Source organism: Eubalaena glacialis, chromosome 18, assembly GCF_028564815.1.
Source record: "Eubalaena glacialis isolate mEubGla1 chromosome 18, mEubGla1.1.hap2.+ XY, whole genome shotgun sequence".
Classification (NCBI taxonomy): domain Eukaryota; kingdom Metazoa; phylum Chordata; class Mammalia; order Artiodactyla; family Balaenidae; genus Eubalaena; species Eubalaena glacialis.
In genome coordinates this window covers 1,116,281-1,138,096 of record NC_083733.1, presented here as the reverse complement: position 1 = coordinate 1,138,096, position 21,816 = coordinate 1,116,281, and the positions used below count along the sequence as shown (strand labels likewise).

The window sequence follows — 21,816 nt, the reverse complement described above, 5'->3', positions numbered from 1 at the left end:
CCCACCCTCACCAGGGGACCCCGAGGACAGGGCAGGCCCACAGGTTCCTGCATCTGTCCCCAGTGCCCTTGGCCTGAGAGGGCCCGCGTGGGGATATTTTGGAAAAAGAAAAGCAGCGCACAGCACAGCCACGTGTGCATCTCACTCTACAGTTACAGGGCACCTCTACACCCTATCCTTGGCCTCACGGCACCTTCCTCGTAAGTACAGCGACGGAGGCTCGGAGGGGACCCCAAATCACACAGCCAGGGAGGACAGCGCCCAGGGTGCAGCCGGCTCCTGCTCTGCTGCCTGGTGGGGCTTCTGGAGAGTGAGATGCACACCTGGGCGGCCCTTCCCGGCCTCAACTGCCTGCGGGGCACAGAGACCCACCAGGGCCTGCTGCCCTGGTCCCACCTCAGGGTTTCCCAGAACAGAGCTGTTTCCTGGAACCAGGGAGGCCAGGGGGAGGCAGAAAGAACACAGACTCTTTTGTCAGACGCCCAGCCCCCGTGTCCCCAGCTGTAACACGGGCGCCATGCCTATGCCCTGCCCCGTGGCGGAGGTGGCCCTCGGTGTCCAGGCTGAGAGCACAGGCTCAGGGGCCAGGCGCCCTGGTCACACGCCGGCTTCGAGTCGGGAGTTAGGGGCCTCGCCTGTGCAGCCTTGGTGAGCCCCCTAACCTCTCTGAGTCTGTTTCCTGCCGGTCAAATGAGGGTGGGGCACGGGGCAGGCTCCAGGGAGGTGCCACTGAGCCGTGCCTGGAAGGAGGGGAGGGGACAGGCCAGGACAGAGGCCCAGCCCTGGGGTCAGAGCAGTACCCAGGGTCCCCCCATTATGTACCAGAACGGGGGGACAGGGGCACAGCTGCTGGAAGGCGCTGCAGCCAGGCCAGAGCTCAACCCTGCCCACAGCCTGGCCCCGGCCCTGGGAAAGCTGCCGTGGAAAATGAGCGTTTCTGGGAGTGGGAAGAACAGAGGCAGCTGCTGGGCGCAAGGACAGCTGCTGGGGGCCACCCGCATGGTCCAGCCCACCCAGGCCCGGCTCCAGCCCCGCCTCGGCCGGCCCCCCAGGACGCACCTCCCACCACAGCCCCAATGACCCCCTCAGGGCAGGCACGGACCCACGTGTGCCAAGTCAGGACGGGCGCGTGTACACAGATCGTGTGCAGCCACGTGTGCCGCGGCCCTGCCAGGTGGCAGCATCCACACAGGGGCGCTGGGGATGCTTCTGGCCTTGAACTCCGGGCGCCTGTGATGGGCCCCCATGGCCTTGCTCTGAGGTCTGTCTACACCAGCCGCCCCGGGGCCAGAGTCCAGCCCCCAGGGGCTGCCAGGACAGCCCTGTGCTCCGAGGGGTGATGGGCCCTCCTGCCCGCCCCAGGCGTGGGGAACAAGCCAGCCCCTTCCCAGTGGAGCTGTTCTGGGAAGCCCTGGCTCTGCTAACGAGGAAACCAGAGGCCTCCTTGGCCCCTGCGCCCGCCGGTGCCCACGCAGCAGGGCGGTCCCAGCCCCACTTGACCCCCACAAGTGCCCAGAAGAGCCACTCCACCTCCAGGCCCCCGTCTCCCCCTCTGAAATGCGGGTACCAGCCTTGCCCTGCAGGACTTGGGGGATGGGCAGGTCAGCTGTAGGCTGAGCCCCGCCTCGACCTGCAGTGGGAAGTCCCCTCCTCCCTGGGGACTGAGGTCCTCGTTTCCGCAAGCATCAGCTGCTGGACCAGTGGACACTGGGGCTAAGGGCGTGAGCCTGTGGCCCCCCAGGGCCTCCCGGGCAGGGACCCTGGATGGCCACAGACCCGGCCCAGCTCTGGAGACCAGGTCCTACTGGACAGAGGCTGAGGCCGAGTGTGAGGGGCCCAGACTGGGCGCGAGACCAGAGCCCTCGTGCAGGGACAGGAGAGGACACGGAGGGAAGAGCCCAGGGGGACCCCGAGGACTCTGGCAGAGGGCCCTGCTTCAGGCCTCTGAGCCGACACAGCCCCTGCCTTGACACAGCCCACCGATGCCCCCACCGTGGGCACGTCTGCTCAAACATCGTCTGTCCATTAACCCATCGGTCCCTAGGTGCTCCCTGACGGCTGGCGCAGACCATCCTCCAACAGCGCTGACTCCCTACTGCCCTGCGGCCCCGAAGACCCTCTTCCAGGGGCAGCTCTAAAGGCGCAGACGCTGCCTGGGGTTCCTGCACACACTAGGACCACGCGCTGCATTGCTAGCAACCCCCCACGGGGACGTGCACTTGACCTCCTCCGTTGCTGTCTCTCCATCGTGGGCATATACGGACTTTTACAACTAAAACGTCCACATTTTTAGAAAGAAAGAGATAGGGAGGGAGAAAGAAAGAGAAAGTAAAATAGTCCTCAGATGGCTGGGACACAGGTGCGCCCCCATCCCTCACCGGCTCCTGGGCGCGCTGGCTCCGCCGGGCCATCTGCGTGCGGCGCCTGCAGACGCCAAGGCACAAGGAGGAGGCCGCCAGGACACCCAGGTCGGGGGCCACCAGGCGGATGGCGCTGGGCACGTCCTTCAGGTCCAGCCTGTGGAGGGCGGGGAGAGCCCGTGGCCGGCTCAGGGGGGCAGGTGCCAGTGGGGGCACCCCGGGAGCTGGAGGCCCAGGAAATCCCCGAGGGAGGCTGGGGGACTCACCTCGTGACCCCTATGTGTCGGGAGATGGTGTCCCAGGTGCTGCCTGCAGAGAGAGGCACGGGGGAACCGGGTCAGGCGGGTGGGTGCTGAGAAACCCCTTCCGTGTTGCCAGGGGGGCCTCGGGAGCCCCAGAGCCACAGAACCCCTGGTGTCCGGGGGTGCTTGAGAACGCTGCCTCCGCCGGTCGGGTAACTGAGGCCCAGCCGGGGAAAGCTGGGCAGATCAAAGCCCATTAGTTCTGCCTGGCAGAATGGGTTTCATGGCCCAGCTGGGCGTTGTGTGGCCCGGGAGGCTGGGCTGGGCTCTCGGACCCATCGGCCGAGGCCGGCTGCTCCTTGGGGGCCCGAGTGGGGAGGGCTGGTCTAAGAGCCGCCAGGACCAGAGGGCCCTCGAGGCACCTGACTTCTCTCCAGTTTCCAAACTGCAGGAGAGGCACGATCTTCACGGAATGAAAATGGGAAGCGGAGTGGGACACCCTGCCCGCCACGAGCCAGTAGGACATGGAGGTGGGAGACCCCACCAGGCAGTGGGGATGGGAGCCCAGGGTTCCGTCATCTGAACACTGGGGCGGTAGTGTCAGTGGAGGTGGGAGGGCTGGGCGCCGGCTGGGGATTCCATCCTCAGGGTGAAAGGTCGCAGGACAGTGGGCGGGCGGCACACCAGGGCCCGCCCCCCAGCTAAGTCTCTGCCCCAGAGGGCTCAGGAGGAAGATGTGAGAGGGAGGGGCCTGAGAAGACCGGGGCTGCCCGGACACTGGGCTCTGGGACCAGCACTGGGCCGGTGTTCAGCCCTGCCCCACGGCCACCTATTACCGGGGCACTTGAGCTGGGCCATTTGGGCTGGATGTAAACCGTGGCTGGGCACTCAGAAGCGGCCCATATTAGGCAACGCCTGGGTGAGGCAGGGCGGCCCCTGAGGCTGAGCTGACCTTTCCGAGGAGCGTGAGGCTCCCCAACCCGCCCCAGGCTCTCCAGTCGCTCAGGAGGCCATCGGCTCTCCCCCAGGCCTGCTGCCCCCAGGCACACCCTTCCTGGCCCTTTGGTGACTCACAGCTCGGCCCCAGAAGCTGGTCCAGGTGGGGCATGGTATGCAGGCATATCTGGAAGGTGAGGTGGGCTGCCAGGAAGAGGAGGCTGAAGCCCAGCAGGACTCGGAGGAGGCGGCCAGTGTGACCTGGAGGCAGAGATGGCAGGGGTGAGGCTGGCGCGCAGCCGGGCCTGGAGTGGGGGATGGGGAGGGAGCAGATCGGTCAAGGCCACTCAGCCCTGGCTATCAGCCCTGAGCGAGGCTGTGTCCACCAACCCAAGACACGCACCCAGGGTCTTAAGGGGCCGTGAGCAGCGAGCTCATGCAGCACACCCCTCCTACACCATCCCACTGACTGCTCACCACAGCCCCGTGGTCCAGCACTGTCATGACCCCAATTTACAGAGTGGGAAATGGACACAGAGAGGCGAAGTGACTTGCCCACAGTCGCACAGCGAGGAATCAGCAGAGTATAGTACACCCATCCTGCCTGCGCTTGGTCTTGCCCCCTTCCTGGGGCGTGGAGCAGTGGGGGCAGAGCCAGTGCAGGAAGGAAAGGCCCCCTCGGGCTGGGGGGCCACCTTCAGTGTTGCTCATGTATCCAGGAAACATCTGTGTTGCTGCTTGGCCCTGGCAGCGGGGTGCTGCTTCATGCCCAATGCGGGCTGAAAGCACGCACCATCCAGGGAAGGCCCTGCCCAGCACTCCACCACACTGCTTATCGAAGCTGGGATGCTCTCCTGCCCACAGAACAAAGCCTCAGGCTCCAAGAGGTGGCTGTACCCTGGGAATTCACATGATGAGTTGATGTATGGGAGGAGGAATGAATGGATGGATGGATGAATGGATGGCAGGAGGGATGGATGGATGAAGGGATGGGGGGATGGATGGGGAACAAATGGATGGGAGGATAAATGGATGGATGGGAGGATGGAAGGATGGATGGATAGATGGGAGAAAGGATGGATAAATGGTAGATGAAAGGATGTATGATGGGGGATAGGTGGGGGAATGGATGGGAGATAGATGGATGGACGGAAAGAGGGATGGATGAATGGACGAGAGGATGGATGGATGGATGGGAGGATAGATGGTTGGGAGGAGAGATGGATGGATGGATGGGGGATGATGGGATGGGGGATGGATGGAAGGAAGGAGGGATGGATGAATGGATGAGAGGATGGATGGATGGATGGGAGGATAGATAGTTGGGAGGAGGGATGGATGGATGGAAGGATGGATGAAGGGATGGACAGATGGATGGATTGGAGAACAGATAAATCAATGAACGGATGGGAGGATGGATGGATGGAAGGAAAGAAGGAGGGATGGATGGGAGAATGGATGGATGGATTAGAGGACAGATATATGAATGAATGGGTGGGTGGGAGGATGGGAGGATGTATGGATTAGAGGATGGTTGGATGGAGAATGAGAGGATAGAGGGATGGCTGACAGCAGTGTTGGGTGAGGCCAAAGGGCAGCTCTGATTTCAGAGGGGGAGGGGGGTCAAGCCAGTGTGGGGCTCCTGAATTGCCCAGGAGGGATAAAGGGTGTGGCAGGTGACCACTAGAGTCTACCCCAGTGGATTCCGAGGTTCGGCCCGGAGTGTCAGAAGGAGCGAGCGTCGCTGGCGGGCGCGCGCAGGGTGCGTACGGGCGCTAGACCACACACTGCACTCGCTGGAAGTGCCGCCTGCCTCTCTCCTTGACCTGGGGTCACTCGTTCGGTCACGTGAGGCCTGCACAGCACAGGAGCGCCGCGGAAGGAAGGGGCCTGCCTTCGTGGGCAGGCAACCCCACCTCTGTCGTGCAGGGCAGGGGTCACACGGAAGTCTCTCCTCCTGAAGGAGCCGGGGCTCCGCTCAGGGACTTTAGGCTCAGGCAGGAATCTGGAGAAGCAGGAAGTGGGGCCGGGAGGCTGTGGCTCCAGGAGCAGAAGAGAGGGAGGCTCGTGGCGGGTACAAGGAGCATCTGTCTGACCCAGAGCGGGCAGCGGGTTGAGCCCCAAACCTCCCTGACGCGGCCACTCAGCCCGCAAACGCTCCAGGGCATCTCCGCCCTCGGCACTACCTGCTGCCACGAAGGCCCCGCTCCCACGGCCCTGTTCTGGGGCAGCCCCGGCCCCTCGTGGGTGCGGCGCCCACCCTGGGCCCGGCTCCGGTGCTACGGCGAGCGGCTTGCAGACCTCGCCCTCCTGACGCGATCTGGGCAAGCAGAGCTGAGGGAAGGGGCGTCCTCCGGTCGTCCGAGGCCCCGTCACACCGAGGACGGTGCACAGGTGGGGCAGGGAGGGACAGGGTCCCCACGGGGGGACATCAGAGTTTGAGCACGAGGCCCTGGCCGGGGGGAGCGGGGTCCCATCTGCTCTGCCGACCCCGGGGCGTCGTCTGCTCACAGGCAGGAGGGCGCAGGTCTGGGGAGGACGGCAGAGCCTCTCATCCCCTCACCCAGCAAAGACAGGGAGCCTCCCGGTGCACTGACTGCTCTGCGAGGTGAACCAGACCCGCCCGCCAGGCCCACCACGTCCAAACAGCACCTGAGTGAAAGCAGAGCCGAGGGGCTCCAGGGGCAGGTGCACCCTCTCCCGCGAGCAGCCGCGGGGCCCGTTTTGTTCTAAGGCAGGGACAGGGCCTCCCTGAGTCCCTAAACATTAATCAGGTTGCCAGGAGTTGACCCTCGGGTCTACCTGCAGCTCTGCTGCACCTCTGCCCTGCCCTGCCCTGCCCTGCGCGGGGCACGTGGCCCATGGCCGCCGCCCCATCGCCCGGCAAAGTGATGGTCCTGACCCCTCTCCGCCCTGCACAGGGAGCCGGGGTCAGGCTGACGCCCCCACGGGGATGGGGCCAGGAATCGGCGCCCACGGGCACCCTGCACAGCCTCAGACCTTCCACCTGCTGCCGGCGCCGAGGCCCAGCTGCGGCACAGGCACGGGCAGGCCTCACATTTTCCTCTCTCCTGCCCGGAAAAACCCGGCAACCTCCCTGCCCCTGAAGGGCCTCTGGGGCGGGACAGAGGGACGGATGGAGGTCAGGCGGGCAAGTCTCCCCAGCGCCTCCCCCTCTGCTCCCTGACCCTTCCCCACTCTGGGCTCCTGCCCTGGCCGGGAGCCTGTGCTTCCCCCGCTGCCAAGTAGAAGCAAGTGTTCCCAGTTGCTAGGGGGCAGGAAATATTGACGGAACAAGCCGCTCTGAGCCGAGAGCCCGGGAACGGGGTCCACGGAGAGGAGAGGAAGGCCTGGATGGCAGACTCTGCCCAGCAGCCCTCCCCAGGGAGCTGGGAGTTGGGGGGCAGCTGGGGCAGCCGGCTGGGGAGGGGTCTGGCCTGGGGTCCCCCGTGGCTCCCTGCTCCGCCCCCGTGCTGGGGCCCCTCCCCTGAATTCTACCCACACTCCAAGATCAGGGCTCAGTATGAGTGCCCCAAGTGGGGAGAGAGGCTGATGAGGGGGTTACCACCAGAGGCCACAGGCCGGGGAGGGGTGACCTGCCACCCTGTAGAAGGCAGAATGACACTCCTCCAGGGAAATCCACGCCCAATCCTGGGGCCCTGTGAGTGCTTCCTGACACAGCAAAGGGGAACCAACGGTGCCAATCAGCTGGACTTCCAACAGGGAGCTGCTCCTGGTCTCCCTGGAAGGGGAGGTCCTAACTGTGGACAGGGGGCAGGAGGGCAGAGTCAGAGTGACAGGGGGTGACTGTCATTGACTGGCCATCGCCAACCTGGACAATGGAGAGAGAGGCCCCGAGCCAAGAAGCTGGAAAAGATGAGGAAGCAGGTGCTCCCCAGAGGCTCCAGGAGGGACCAGCCCTGTGACACCTGGGCTTTCGCCCCGTGAGGCCCGGGCCAGACTCCGACCTCTGGACGGTGAGTGGGGACGTGTCGTGTGGCCGCTCAGTGTGGGGTGGTCTCAGCAGCCACAGGCCATGCCCGAGGCCCCAGAGTGGCCAGCACCCCCCGGGGGCAGTGCGTGGGCATGCCTCCCTCCAGGGTCTCGGCCAAACCCTCGGCCCGCCGGGCACGGGGTGTCACACCCTGACAACTTGCTCCCTGGGGACCCTCTTTTAAGCCTGGGCGCCTCTCTTCACCCTCCAAAACCTAACGGCCTCCCTACCCACGAGGCACAGAGCAGTTCCCAGGCACCTGTCCTCACCGAGAAGCTGGGACGACAGCAGATCCAGAAGCACCCAGAGAGCATCTGGTGGGAGCCCCAGCGCGAAGGGACCCCTCAGCCGTGCCCCCTTCCCGTGCCACCCGCCTGCAGGCCTGTGTTCCCTTCACAGGGGCCCGTGCTCTGCTGGGCAGGGGACAGGGCACCTCCTACGCAGGGGTCCTCTCCGCTCCAGCTCCTCTCGGACGAGCCCGTGTCGTGGGCGCCACCGTCCACACCGTCCTGGGAGCCCAGGCGCCCTGATGGGCCTTCCCACCCATCTGCCTGGCGGACACAAAGGCCGCCCTCCAAGAGCTCAGAACTAGGTGGAGACCACCGTGCGCCCAGCTACCCCATAACTCCGACGACGAGGTGGCCGGGGGGAAGCCGAGGCCCCGCAGCACGCCGAGCGCATGTGGATGGAGCCCGAGTCCACGGCGGGGCGGGGGAGCCGCGCAGCAGCTGGACTTAAGGTTGGCCGCAACCGCTCAGAGCAGATGGGCTGCAAGGACGGCGCTGGGACAGGGTGGGGCTTGGGGGAGGGACCCGGTGGGAAGGCGGCCCAGCCCACGGCCAGGGGACACCCCAGGGGCATCCTGCATCATGGCCCCTGTGACATGAGGTCAGAAAAGAGGTTCTGAAACCAGCCAAGGGTCCACCATGAAAAATGAAACTCAGGACCACCCATCCTTCCCTGGCGGCTCTTCAACCGCGGAGAAAGTCCATCCCTGCCCGGTTCTGCCGGGGCCCCAACGCTCCCCCACCCCCCAGGCACCTGGACAAAGAGCTCCGAGACCCCGAGTCACCCCGCCACCCCCTGCAGAGCCCTGCCCGCCCTTACCTTGGATGCTGTGCCGGGAGGGGCCCGGGAACCAGGGCAGCAGCAGCAGGAACAGCAGGTAGACCAGCGAGAGCGCGTTGACGCGGAAGAGGCAGGCTGCGGAGGAAACAGGACGCGGTCAGCCCGGCCGCTGGGGGGCGGAGGCAGCCAGCCCCGCGCCCCCCACCATCGCCCCGAGCCTCTCTGCCGTGGGTGCTGTGCGTGTCACCGCTGCGAGGCTGCCACCTCCCTGCGTGGGCGAGCGACCTCGCTCAATGCGTGACGTGTCACTGTTACCGGGAGCACCGTGCCTGACTCACGACGGCTCTGCTGTCCACTGACAAGCGTGGCCGTCGTGTCTGCAGAGCCCCTGCCACGCGGCCAACCCTGAGGTCATGACATTCTCCCGACTTGCTTTCTCTCCTTTGTAAGATGTTATGTTTTCAGTCAACACACAGCACGGCTGATTTTGGGGTCCAGCTCTCTTAGCCTCCTCCCCCCACCTCTGCCTCCCAGACAGCCGGGTGCGCCCACTCCGGCCACGGCTGGGCCCCCCAGCACGTCGCCCGGGGCACGAGTCACGCACGTGTCTGCAGCCGCTCCACCTCTCCCCTCACTGACTCGAGGGTGCCCCCCACGTCTCGTGCTGCTGACCCCATCCTGATGAAGTGCAGTGGGTGCTGGGACCTCACCCGCCCCCAGGAAGTGAGGGGGTCTGGGGATGCCAGGGAGGTGCCGTGTGTCCCAACTCAGGTCTCGTCACTGAGCAACCGGGCCACTCAGCCTTTCCCGGGGGCCCGAGAGGGGGCTGGGCCAGGAAAGCCCCGCTCGCTGCCCAGAGGAGACCAGCATCGCGTGGGCAACCCTGGCGAGGTCCCCAGGCTGGAGCCACCTCTGCCCATGCTGCTCCTCAATCACCACGGCCAGCAAGCGGGCCCGGGTGACCCAGCCCTGCCCACCCAGGCCCAGGACAGAGCAGTTGGCTGTGGGCGCCAGTGTCCACCACGGATCCAACCCCCGGCCCCCGCGGACGGCCCAGCCTCACTGCCCAGTCATCGTGATTGAGCAGAGCTGCACGGGATAGAAGCCCACCCCAGATCGGGTCTCCAAGAGGGGGTCACTCTCCCACCTCTGCTCTCTGCCCCTCAGACCCCCAGGTGTGGCCCGTGAGCCCAGCAATGGCTGGACCGCCACTTAGCAGCCGTCTGGACGGCCTGGTCCAGAACAAGCCGACCTGAACCCGGCCACAGACTCAGCTATACAGACAATCTCCCCGCAGCAGGTGGCAGGGCCAGATGGGGTGTTCAGCCCCTTCCCACTGTCTCCTTAAGCCCCCCATCACCCGACCAATGAGGAAGCCCCGGAGCACCACACGGCCAGTGCCGCGGTCCCGAGCTCTGGTCAGGCCGCCTTCCTTCCTGGACGCTGCCGCGCCCTCCTGCTCCCCTAAAGCTAAGCAGCCTCCTTCCACCGCGTACACCTGCCATAGCCAACAGCTCAACTCAAAATCTAAAGCTTTTCCACACATAGACGTTTTCGTAAAAACAAGCAAAAAAATCAATCTGATCTGGCCCAAGAGGCAGGAGGGAAATGCATTTACGGCAAAGGCTTGTAAAGTTCCTTTCTGTTTCCCAGAGCTGCACTTTTCAGCCTGCTGGGTTCTGCCCCTCTCCTTCCACAGTGCCAGCCAGGTGGTACCCACCCACCCAGCCATCCAGGTAACTTTCTCCTGAGGGCGCACGCTGCAGGTCTCTGCCCTGAGGTACTCATGTTCTGATCCGCCAAGGACACCAGAGCTGAACAAGCACACGCGCACCAGCAATGGCGTTCACTAGCCCGTGACGGAGGCGAACGCGGTGCAGGTCCTGGGGAAACTCCTGGAGGCCTGGCTCTGGCTCTGACGCTGACGCTGACCCTGACCCTGACCCAGGATGGGGAGACGGAGCTAGTGCTTCCCAGATGAGGGTTTCAGTCTGGGAAGATGCAAAGTTCCAGAGGTGGTGGTGACGGTTGCACCATCCTGAGAATGTACTTAATGCCACTGAACCGTACACTTAAAAATGGTTAAGGAACTTCCCTGGCGGTCCAGCGGTTAAGACTCTGCGCTTCCACTGCAGGGGCCACAGGCTCGATATCTGGTCGGGGAACTAAGATCCCGCATGCTGCGTGGCGTGGCCCCCAAACTTAATAATGATAAATAAATAAAATGGTTAAGATGGTAAATTTTATCTTATGTGTATTCTACCAAAATAAAAGAACAAACAACCCCAGAAATCAGTGAAGGATCTCAGAGACCAGAACTGGAGGGGCAGGGGCCAGCCAGAGCCCTGTCGTCTGCAGCCAGTGGAGCCGGCCTCCGTCCCCTCCCCAGCCCCAGCCCAAGCAGGAGGAAAAGAATCTAGAAGCTCCATCTGCCAAAAGCAGGAAATCAGAGATGAAGAGTCAGAGGGGGCAGGGTCGGGGGAGCGCGTGGGACGACTCGGGGACAGACAGCACGTCAGCCCCAAGTGGGCGCTGCCAGGCACTGCCCCACCCTGGGAGGGTCGCCGGGCGCCAGAGCCCGCACAGGGCCTGCCCTGGAGGGGCGACAACGGCCCCTCAGAGTCATTCATTCATTAGACACAGAGCAGACGGCCCAGCGGGAGGCACTGTCCCCAGGGGGACACGGCAGAGACTGAGGATGAGCGCGGCCTGGGACGCCAGCGTCTCCACCAACACAGATGAGGAAACAGAGGCCATGGGGTGTCTAGGAGCGCGGCCCCGCAGAGACTGGCCGCCGGATGGTCCCCCTGCCAGGAAGCTGGCCCCGGCAGGCAGGTGGCGCCAGACAGCCCTGGACGCTGACCCAGGGGACGTGAGCCAGGACAGCTGGGCCCGCTGGCCTCCAGCCCCAGCAGGGTCGCCCCGGGCCAGGATGAGAGAGGGGGCTGGGGTCACATTCCCAGCCCACCTCCCCTCCCTGTTGTCAGGGCCTGGGGACAGGGTAAGAGGCCAGCAGAGCAAGAGTGGCCTGGGGCCAGCACAGGAGCAGGGAGCAGAGGCAAACAGGACTCAAAACGGGGCCGGCTCCCGAGGTCTCCCCTGTTCAGAGGGGGAATCAGGTTCCCACAGGAGAAGGGCTTTCATGCTGGGAGAGCGAGGACGTGGGTCCAGACTCCTGGCTCCACACCCAGCCCTCGGGGCCGCTGGTCTAAGTGCCATGAACGTGGCCTCACTGTGACTCTGCATGACAAGGAGACTCAGGGCATCTGAGCAGGCCGCCTGGAGGAGGTGGCATTGCTTTTGGCCTTGAGGGCCGGCTAAGACTCAGGGAAGGCCAGGGGAGGTTTGGGGCAGCCCCAGGCTCCAGCAGAGAAGGAAGACACTCAGGTGGAGAGGCGGTGGGGACGTCCTGAGAAGGGGGACAGGCCTGCTCTGCCCAGGCAGCTCCCACCTCCCCATCAGAGCTGCCCGTGGCTGGTGACCTCATGGGGGAAATATGCCTTTTCCTGAGCCAGGAACAATAGGATGGGGTGAGGGCAGAGGGAAAGCCAGCAGGGCTGCCTGCTGGGCAGGAAAGGGCCCCCCCACCCCTCCCGGCATGTTTAACCCTTCAGAGACCCTCACCCAGCACATCAGAGCCTGATCCTGCAGATGGGGAAAGTGACCCCTGGTCTCAGCTGGTGCCCAGTCAGGAAGGGAGGGCAGGGAGGCAGGCGTGGAGGTCACAAACACCCGGGACGTTCCACGCAGAGCTGGACACCACGGCCCGGCCTGCAGGGAGATGGGGGCCTGTGGGGAGGGGGGCGGTCAGACGCCGAAGACCCCAGGTCCACCCGCGGTGCCGTGACGTCACCCCAAGGCTGGCCTGCACCCCGGGTGGGAGAAGAGGACACGAGGCCCGTCCTCCCGAGGGAGCTTGAGGAGGCTGCCTGCCCCAAGCCTCAGTTTCCCCACCTGTGAAGTGGGGGAAGGCGTGCAGTGTGAAGGGCTGTGGGAGGGATGGGCAGCTCTTCACGCACCCTCGGGGTCCTCACCTCGGCCCTCCGAGGGGTGTTCTAGCCCCATGCGGGGAGGCCCCGGGACACATAGGAGGCCAGCCTGAGCACCACGCCATCGGCCAGTGGGACCCGCAGGCCAGCGTGGGCAGGTGACCCCAGAGGCTTGCAGGGACAGCACGAGAAGGCTCAGAGGTCATGCCAGGCCTGCGTCAGCATCAGAGCTGAAAGGACAGTGGGCCTGGGAGAGACCCAGGGAGAGGCCAGGACTGGGGGGGACGCACCACGGCCGCCATGACTGCCCAGCACCCATGAGGGGCACTACTGTCGCCTGTGCTTTGCAGATGAGGAAACTGAGCCAGGGGGCTGACACCCCGCGGAAATGGTGTGGGTCTAGGTGGCCCAGAGAGCAGAAGGGGGTGGGTGAGGGTCAGCCCCAGGCGCTGCCGAACCAGCCCTACAGGACAGCCTGCAGGGGACAGATGCAGCAGGGGGGCTGGTCCAGGAGTAGCAGGTCTGCAGGGTCAGCTGTGGGAAACCAGGGCCCGGGCAGAGCCGCCCGCCCTCCCACCAGGCTGGGGGACAGCCAGGCCCCTTCCAGGGCGGCCAAGGCCATGGACGGGGTGGAGGATGGGAGGGCGCGGGGCCCAGAGTCCAGGGGCTCCTGCAGCTCACCGGCCCCTTCCTCCTCTTCTTGCTGGGCCCTGGCTCGGGGTCACGGGGAGAAGGGCCGTGGCTGAGTGCTTGGGAAGAGCTTCTGGAAGGAGGCAGCTCAGTGGCAAAGAGCCCGGGCCAGGGGCCACGGAACTCACCCCAGCCTCAGTCTCCCCACCTGTGAAACGGCTGGAGGCCGAGCCCTGCAGGAGACGCGGGCCTCTTTGGGCCTCAGTTTCCCCAGCTGTTGGGTGGGGGGGTCATAACCACTCCCGCTCAGGGGGCTGCTGCCATGGAAACGGTGCCCGGCAGGTAGCAGAGAGAACTAACCAACCTCCAATGCCCTGTTGGAGGACACAAGTCACGGCCGGCCACGCCCATTGCCACTCCTCTTGTGTAAAACTTAAATGAGGGACTTCCCTGGTGGCGGTGGTTAAGAATCCGCCCACCAATGCAGGGGACACGGGTTCGAGCCCTGGTCTGGGAAGATCCCACATGCCGCGGAGCAGCTAAGCCCGTGTGCCACAACTACTGAGCCTGCGCTCTAGAGCCCTCAAGACACAACTACTGAGCCCACGCGCCTAGAGCCCGTACTCCGCAACAAGAGAAGCCACCGCAATGAGAAGCCCGCACACCGCAATGAAGAGTAGCCCCCGCTCACTGCAACTAGAGAAAGCCCGTGCGCAGCAATGAAGACCCAATGCAGCCAAAAATAAATAAGTAAAATAAATAAATTTCTTTTAAAAAAAACGTAAATGAGAACAGACACACAAGTATGAATGTCTAAAACGCCCGAAAGAGCCACACTAAAAGGAGCCAGCGTTTACCTGTGTGGGAGGCGGCGCGGCCCTACCTGGGAGGCTTCCTTCTTCACGGGGAGAAGGTTCTCACGTGCAACTGGGGTTGTGTACAGTGAACTGACCACGAGGGGAAGACTAGGGGGAACACACCACAGGGCAGTCGGGTCACCAGGACCAGGCTTCCCTTCCACACACCGGGCAGGAGGCTGGGAGAACATGAGTCATCTGAGTCCCCAGGCCCCGGGGCAGCGGCAGGACTAGGCCCGGGGTCTCCTGACCCGCCAACGGGCATCCTCGGGCCTGCCTCTCCGCCAGCTAGGTGAAGCTCCTCTGGGCAGGGCCAGGCGGAACCCCGAGGCTCAGAGACCCCAGGGGAAGGCTGCCAGGCCAGGGCAGCTGCCAGGGCAGGGGTCCCGCGCGAGCCCGGCTGCCCCCCACACCCCCAGCCCGCTGTATCTCCAGCCAGCTTGTTCACTCTGCCTTATTTGGCTTAGAGGAGAAACCCATAAACACTTCCCTGCTTGCTTCTGCCAGGGGCAGGCGGGCGGGCGGACGACAGAGGAAGAGGACAGACGTGGCAGCGGGAGCGCCCAGCGGCACCAGCCGTCCCCTGCCGTGCGCACAGGCAGCCGGGCCTCGCAGCTCCCACGGCAGCACCCACAGCACACGGTGGCCACACCTGCCACACCCCCGCCCTCCAGGCCCAGACCCAGAGGAGACCAAGGGCTAGATCAGACCCAGCTTTCTGGAAGGGGAAGGCCGGGGAGGTCAGCCGACGGTCCACCCCACGCACCCCCTACCCTCGGGACAAGAGCTGTGGCCAGGGCCAGCACAGGTAGCACGGGGCTGGCACCTCAGGGCCCCTCGGAGAGCCCACGGAAGGCTGGGGGAGGGGGCGCTAAGGGGTCCCGCCGCCCAGACCCGCCTGCGGCCGAGACGGCAGGCCCTTCAGCCGCGCTCCCTCCACTGCCCGCCACCTGCCCCTCCCGGTCCGTGCAGCACGTGCCCGCCTGAGACCCGTCCCACCCGGCCAGCTGAGGGCTGCACGTGGCCATGCGGGGCTCCCTGCACGGACGGTCTCGGGTGGGACCACGCCGCAAGGCAGGAGGGGCAGCCGGCTCCGGGCGCCACGGGAAGGACAGGCCTACAAAGCCCGAGAACCTCAGCGACCTTCAGAGGAATCCCCTTCCTCCCACAGGAGATGGGAGGCCACAGACAGGGACGCAGGCTCGTGGGGATGGGGATGGGGATGGGCAGGACGGAGCGAGGGGACAGGAGTGGCCACGGGACACTGTGTTACCCACGTGGAGCCCCGCCAGCAGCCTGGGGCGCCCAGGCACAGGCGGAGGGTTTAACTGCCACCGAGTCCAGGTTTAGCGAGTACGGCGTCCGGGAAACCTGGCTGCACGACTCCCTGACTGCACAGGGCAGGCGCAGGCGGCTGGTCCCCTCCCTGCAGCACGGGCTCTGGGTAGCACAGCGACTGCCCAGGGCCAAGGGGGCCTGGTGGCCGCCGTGGACCAAACACAGGGGAAGGGGCCGAACCACGTCTCAGGGGGGCTCCCGACAGCACCAGCATTGCCCAAGACGTGCCACACGAGCCAGGCTGGTACCGCTGCAGCCGTTCAGACCGGGCTGGGGGTGGAGGATGGCTCCCTGAGGTGACCGGCAGGTGAAGCAGGTGGGACGTGAAAACCTGAGCCTGAGCTTTCAACCAGCACTGCCCAGGCCCGGCGGGCCGGGTGGCCAGGCCGGGGTGGGGGGCTACGGAGAGAGCCGCTCTGGGGGTCAGGCGTGGGCCTCAAGGGCCGTTCACAGGCCTCCTGACTCAAAGGGGAGCCACCTCCCAGGCCCCACTGCAGCCCCTCCTCCGCCAGGGAGACGCGGGGGAGGCCCTTCGGTGCCTCTGCCCTCGAGGCTGCTCAGACCCCGTCCCCCAGAGCTCGGCCTCCCCTGAGGGCCCTCGGCACTGCCGGGGACCAGCCAGCTCCCCCAGACCAGGGCCCACGGGGCTTCCCCGGAAAACGGCGCTCTCCCGGCCCTGTGTCTGGAGCTGCCGGCATTTGCTGTGGCCTCTGCTCCCCTGGAGGGTCAGCGCTCCCAACCCACCTCGCCCTCCACAATGGAGAGGCTGGATTCCAGACCAGGGGTGGAGTCCACATTCCACAGAGAGGGTCAGAGATCGCCCCCCACCCCCAGCCTCCCAGAACAGGAGGAGGCCTCACTCTTCTTTATAAATCTATTTATTTTTGGCCGCACTGGGTCTTTGTTGCGGTGCGCGGGCTTCTCATCGCCGTGGCTTCTCTTGTTGCGGAGCACGGACCCTAGGCATGCGGGCTTCAGTAGTTGTGGCTCACAGGCTCTAGAGCGCAGGCTCAGTAGTTGTGGCGCACGGGCTTAGTTGCTCCGCGGCACATGGGATCATCCCGGACCAGGGCTGGAACCCGTGTCCCCTGCGTTGGCAGGCGGATTCTTAACCACTGCGTCACCAGGGAAGCCCCAGGAGGCCTCGCTCTTATCTGCACAGTCTCTGCAGGCTGACAGGTAAGGGGACAGCATGCAGACACGCCCCTCCCCATCTCTGCCCCAGATGTGGTTTGACAACGCGCCCCCTCCCCAGGCCACCTAGAGCTCAGGGCCTGGCCGAGACGGGGCCAAACCTGGGGCTGCACGGAGGGCCACAGTGAGCAGGTGACAGCCAGCCCATGTCCCCAAGGCCAGCGCCCAGCATGGGGAGCCCTCCTGCCACACGGGGGGAGACTGGCACCCTTGGCCTCTCCACGTGGGTCAGCCCTGTGCAGGGCCCCCGCCCTCCCGGACCCCTGCCTCCAACACGTCCCAGGGACAGGCAGGACCCCCTCCAGCCTCCAGGAAAGGGGCTCCCAGCTGAGCCGCACCCCCAGACCGTGAGGAGCAGACCCCACTGCACCCCCGTGAGCGCTGCCACGCCCGACCCTGGGCTCTGTGCCAGCGAGAGGCTCCTGTTGGCCATTTGTCAGACGGGGAAACCGAGGCACACAGGGTCCAGCCGGGGTGCCCGTGCGGACATCAGGCCCTCCAGAGCCGCGCTGCCCTCGCGGAGACCGAGCCCTGACCGGCTCCTCGGCACACCAGCCCCACGCAGCCGGGTTCCACCTGCTCTTTCCCAGACCCCCGTCCCCCAGCTCCCCGGGGAGCACCCCACAGCCCGCATGCCAGCTCACAGGGGACAGACGAGTGGCCCCCGACAACCAGAGTGTCCGCGTGCCCCTGCAACAAGGCTGCCCGTCTGGGGGGCGCAGACAGAAACACACGTGGTGACGGGACAGCGGCCCGGGCGTTCAGCTCTGCGTAAACAAGGACGCTCGGGACCCGGGGCCACTCCCACCCCACCCGGAATTCCAGGCTGGTCGACACAGTGGGGCTCCTACGGGGGCGGCCCCCACGCCACAGCGCTGGAAATGAGGGGGAGGGGACCCTCCTGATCCAGGACTCGGGCCTCGCCACCCACACTGCCCGCCTGGGCCTCGGGGAGCCTCGGCCACCAGCACCCCTCACACAGACCCCATCCAGGGCCTCCGCACCCTCGGGCGACGCAGACAGGTAGGTAGCACCCAGAGCAGCGCGAGGGGACTCGGAAGGCGAGGCGAAGCCGCGGGAGCCGCGGAGCCGGTGCTGCTTCCACGGCTCGGGGGTACGCGCGGACTGCACCCTCCCAGGGCCCTCTAGCCAGCAGCCCACACATCTTCCCAAAAGTCCTCCGTGTGACAAGACGTGGCGTAACCCCTCCTACAGACCCGCGGTCTTCCTAGCGGGGTTCCCAGGCCACCCCATCGGCGTCCCCTGTGGATCTGGTGGCGACGCAGATCCCAGGCTTGCCCAGAGCCACGTGCTGTGACGCGGCCCTGGCGGACACGCCCTGCCGACGGAAGGCTACCTGGGCCTGGAAGGAAGCAGGTGCGCGGTCCTCCCAGCTTAGAAGCAGCAGCAAGCTGATTATTCGTGGGACCCCTGCCGCAGCCGGGCTCAAGGCCATGGGGCTTCTGAAGAGCCCGGGCTGCGTCACCTTCCAGCAGCCACCGAGGCCAGGGCCACCTTTCCAAACGTGGGTGCCCGCCGCGGGCGGACCGGCGCTCCAGTCTGCCGCCGGCTCTGGCCCGGGACTGAAGGGTGGGGCGCTGCCTCAGAGCCCCACCCTGTGACTCAGCTGGCCCGCAGCACCCCGAGTCCCTCTGCCTGTCTGGTCTGGATCGTGCACACAGCCCCAGAGCCTGGTCACAGCCCGCCCCGCTCTCCAGGGCCCTTCCCAGCACCTAGGGAGGGGAGGAATGCCACCCGGCCACCTCTGGCTGGCAGGCGGGGGCGGGTCCGCAGGCCCCTTCAGGGCCCTGCCCTCCCCAGGGATGCGGGAGCTGTGGCGGGGAGGGCGTCCCCGCCTGGGCGTTTAGGAAGGAGGCTCTGGTCACCCGTGTGTGTCAGTAGGAGACAGCGTCAGGGCCCCTTGGGAGAAAGGGGACATTCATGGGCCCCTGCCCCACGACCATCTTGCTCCCCAGCAGACGCCCGCCCCAGCACAGCGCTGACCCCGGAAGGTGCCCCACAAACGTGGGACGGAGCGGGTGCCCATGGCAGGGAGCAGCGGGGGCGGCCCTGCCCTTGGAGAACCTGTCTGCTCTCTTCACTCGGGCGAGCGCACTGAGGTCAGGGGACTGCCTGAGAGCGTGGAGGTGTGGACAGAGGCATCACGTGCCGACCAGCACACCCAGCCTTGCTTTCCCCAAGTGGCAGCCCGGCCGGGAGCTTCTGTGAGGGGCCTTCGGGCCGGTGTGGTGCTTCATCCCGTGTCAGCCTGTTCAGCCTTAGATGGGACTTCCACATCCAGCAGGCAATGGAGGACGGTGGACACCCTCCCAAACGTGCGGCCAATTGGAGGAAAGCCTTATAGCAAAGTCTGAGACCCCCAGGGAAGAAGGAATTCTCCAGCTCCTTAGAAATTTGGACTCCAGATTGCAACATCAAGGCTTGCCCAAATTTCCAGCCTGCTGGGCTCCTTGCAAATTTCAGACTGGTCTCACAATTGTGGGAGCCAGTTCCTTAAAACAAATCTCCTTCTCACTCCCTCTCTCTCTCCCTCCCTCTCGTCCGTGTATACACGGCTACGTAAGACACCATATCTAGCTATCCATCTCTTACTGGCTGTTTCTCTGGAGAACCCTGGCCGATCCGCCTGCTTTCAGGCTTCTGCACTGTGAACGGCAGGCTGGCCCACCCGCCTCTGAGGTCTGGGCCCAGGTGGCTGCAGGGCTGGGGCAGAAAGGGTGTCGGGGGCCCCACACGGGTTCTGGAAACTCAACAAGTACACGGTGACCCAGGGAAAAATCAATACTGTCTGCTCCTAACAACCAGTCTGGGCAGGGCGGCTCAGCCGGCACCCCCGCCCCCGCCAACAGACACCAGCCGCCGGAGCAGGGATGCAGCTCATGCCACTCTGAGCATCCACTCCCAGGGGCAAGACGGCGGCGGGGGGGGGGGGGGGGGGGAGGGGCGGGTGGCAGGGTGCACCCCAGGCTCGAACCCCGGCTCCATCAAGCCAGGAGTGGGCCGCCGTTTCCCCTTGGCAGGAAAGGTTGCTGACCCACTCACAGAACGTTCACTTTCCTTGTTTTCTTTTCAGAAGTTTTTTAGATGCAGAGAAGCACAGAAATAATTAGCAAGCAACTTCTACTCCTCCTGCTACCGTGGTTGGGCTCTAACACGTTTCTCCTGCCAGCACATGTATTACCAGATTAAACTTCACCCACTCAGCTGAAGTGTCCTTTGTTCACCTCCCCAGGACTCCTCTCCCCTCCTTGAGAAAAAAACGCTCATGAATTTCAGGATATCCTTCCAGGAAAGAGCCACTTCTGGGCTCTGGAATTCCACCTGGGGTCATTTCCAAGGGGGCATCCAGGCCTGCAGCTGTTGGGCCGGAAAGATTACAAAAGCAGCCTCGGGCGCCCTGGGCTTCGCCCCATGTCCGCCACAGAGATGCCACCCTCGCCCGGGCTCCCGTGAGCCCGTCTCGGCCCCTCCTGACTCCCAGGAGACCAGAACCCAGAGTCCCCCGGCAGCCCACCCGACAGGACTAAGCAGGTCTGGGGCTTTCTCCCCTCTCAAATCCGCTTTGAAACTTCCCGAGGCACGGTCTCCAGGACTGCCGAGAAGGGCTGGGGCAGGGGGATCGGCGCTGCCGGACCCCTGCCCGCCTCCGCTCACCCCTCTCAGATCCCGCCAGCGCAATGCCATCAGCTCACAGCCAGAGTGTCAGGACAGACCCAACCGCCCTGCCCAGGCTGGCTGCTCGGAGCTGTCGGCCCACGGAGCAGGGACTGTGCTGGGGGAGGGAGGTCCCCGCAGGCCACAAGCCAAGGCCACTCAGCCAGCGAGTGACGGAGCTGGGCCTTTCACTACGGGGCAGCCTCTCCCCTGCAGCCAGGAAGCAGCGGCTCCCTCCGAAGGTCCTCTCAGGATGGAGCTCAGCTCCACAAGCTCCCCTTCGCGGCTCCGGTCACCCGCGGAACAAACCCACGCTCCCTAACGGGACCCCCAGCCGTGCCCACGGCTCCAGCACCACCGGGCTCTTCCCTAAACTAGCCGCGCGGCTCACACCCCGCCCCGCGCACAGCAGACCTGCCCCTCAGCCCTGGCCCAGCTCTCTACCACCTCCTGCGGGCAACGAACCCTCCAGACAGAGGCTCGAGCCCCTGAGGGTCCGTGCTGCCGGGGGAGGGGCCGAGGCCAGGCCATCACCCAGGCTCGGTCCAGCATCACAGACCCAGAGCGACCCTCGTGGTATGCCCCCCGCCCGTCCGGCGCCCGGGCCACGCGGCGGGAGTGTCCCCACTGGCTCCTGGTGATGGGGTCAGCTCCCCAGAGGAGGCGCAGCCACGTAAGAGCAGAGAGCGCGGGCAGCTGGGGACGGGGCAGTCCTGGCCGAAGCCATACGTTCAGTTCCTGGAAAAGGAGGGGCGGCAAAAACTGCCTCTCACCCACCACATCCGGCGTTTCTGGAAAACTAATCCGATTCCTGACAGCAAGGCAAGCGGCAGACATCCGCGGGGGTCCCGAGCAACATGGCGAACAGGCCCCCACGAGGCTCGAGGCGGAGCCGGCGCCCTCCCTCCCGGCCAGCTCCACTCCCCGGGGGCGGCCAGGACCCAGGGGCCCTTCCTGGCAGTGCGGAGCAAGCAGGCCAGCTCCCGTCCACCGCCCCCAGTCTCAGGCGGCCCAGCCCCCAGACGGCCTCGGCCATCAGCACAGGGGCAGCTGTCACCTCGGGGCTGCCGCCCATAACGGGCAGGTCACGAAGTGCCAGGGATGCCCCGAGCTGAGAGGACGCGTTCCTGGGCCCGGCAGCCTGTGGCCACAGGACTCAGGCTCTGCGTGCCCTCCCGGGCCTCTGTCCCCCCGCCCCCCGCCCCGTGAAGCAGGGACACCAAGCCCATACACCTCAGCGGCTGGCTCGTGGGTACGCATCAGCTGAGCGTTCTCCGGCGACAGGGAGAGAGCTTGCGGCCGCCCACCTGAGCCCGGCCTGTGCTCAGCCCGAGGCCACCTGCCCACAGCCCAGGGGCCCTGGGACCAGAACCAGGCCTCAGCACGCCTCCCACCGCTGCCCCCAAGGGTCAGGGCTGAGCCTCTGGGAACGTGCAGGCTCTGGTCACCTCAGGGGAGGAGGCCCCCAGGTGTCCCCGCTACACACGGACAGGCCGCAGGGTTCCTGTGCCTCGTCCCGCTGCCGCAGCCAAT

General features: G+C 65.5%; 1 protein-coding gene across 3 annotated transcripts in view; it reads right to left on the bottom strand.

Annotated features, from left to right (window-relative positions):
* PIEZO1 (piezo type mechanosensitive ion channel component 1 (Er blood group)) overlaps window positions 1–21,816 on the bottom strand; it is a 50,444-nt gene that overhangs the window by 20,847 nt on the left and 7,781 nt on the right. For all 3 annotated transcript variants that reach the window (XM_061173017.1, XM_061173018.1, XM_061173019.1), the window contains exons 2-5: window positions 8,640–8,735; window positions 3,677–3,799; window positions 2,627–2,669; window positions 2,379–2,517 (exon numbers count right to left, since the gene is read on the bottom strand). In XM_061173017.1, the coding sequence (XP_061029000.1) occupies window positions 2,379–2,517; window positions 2,627–2,669; window positions 3,677–3,799; window positions 8,640–8,735 (401 nt within the window). The remainder of the gene's footprint in view (window positions 1–2,378; window positions 2,518–2,626; window positions 2,670–3,676; window positions 3,800–8,639; window positions 8,736–21,816) is intronic.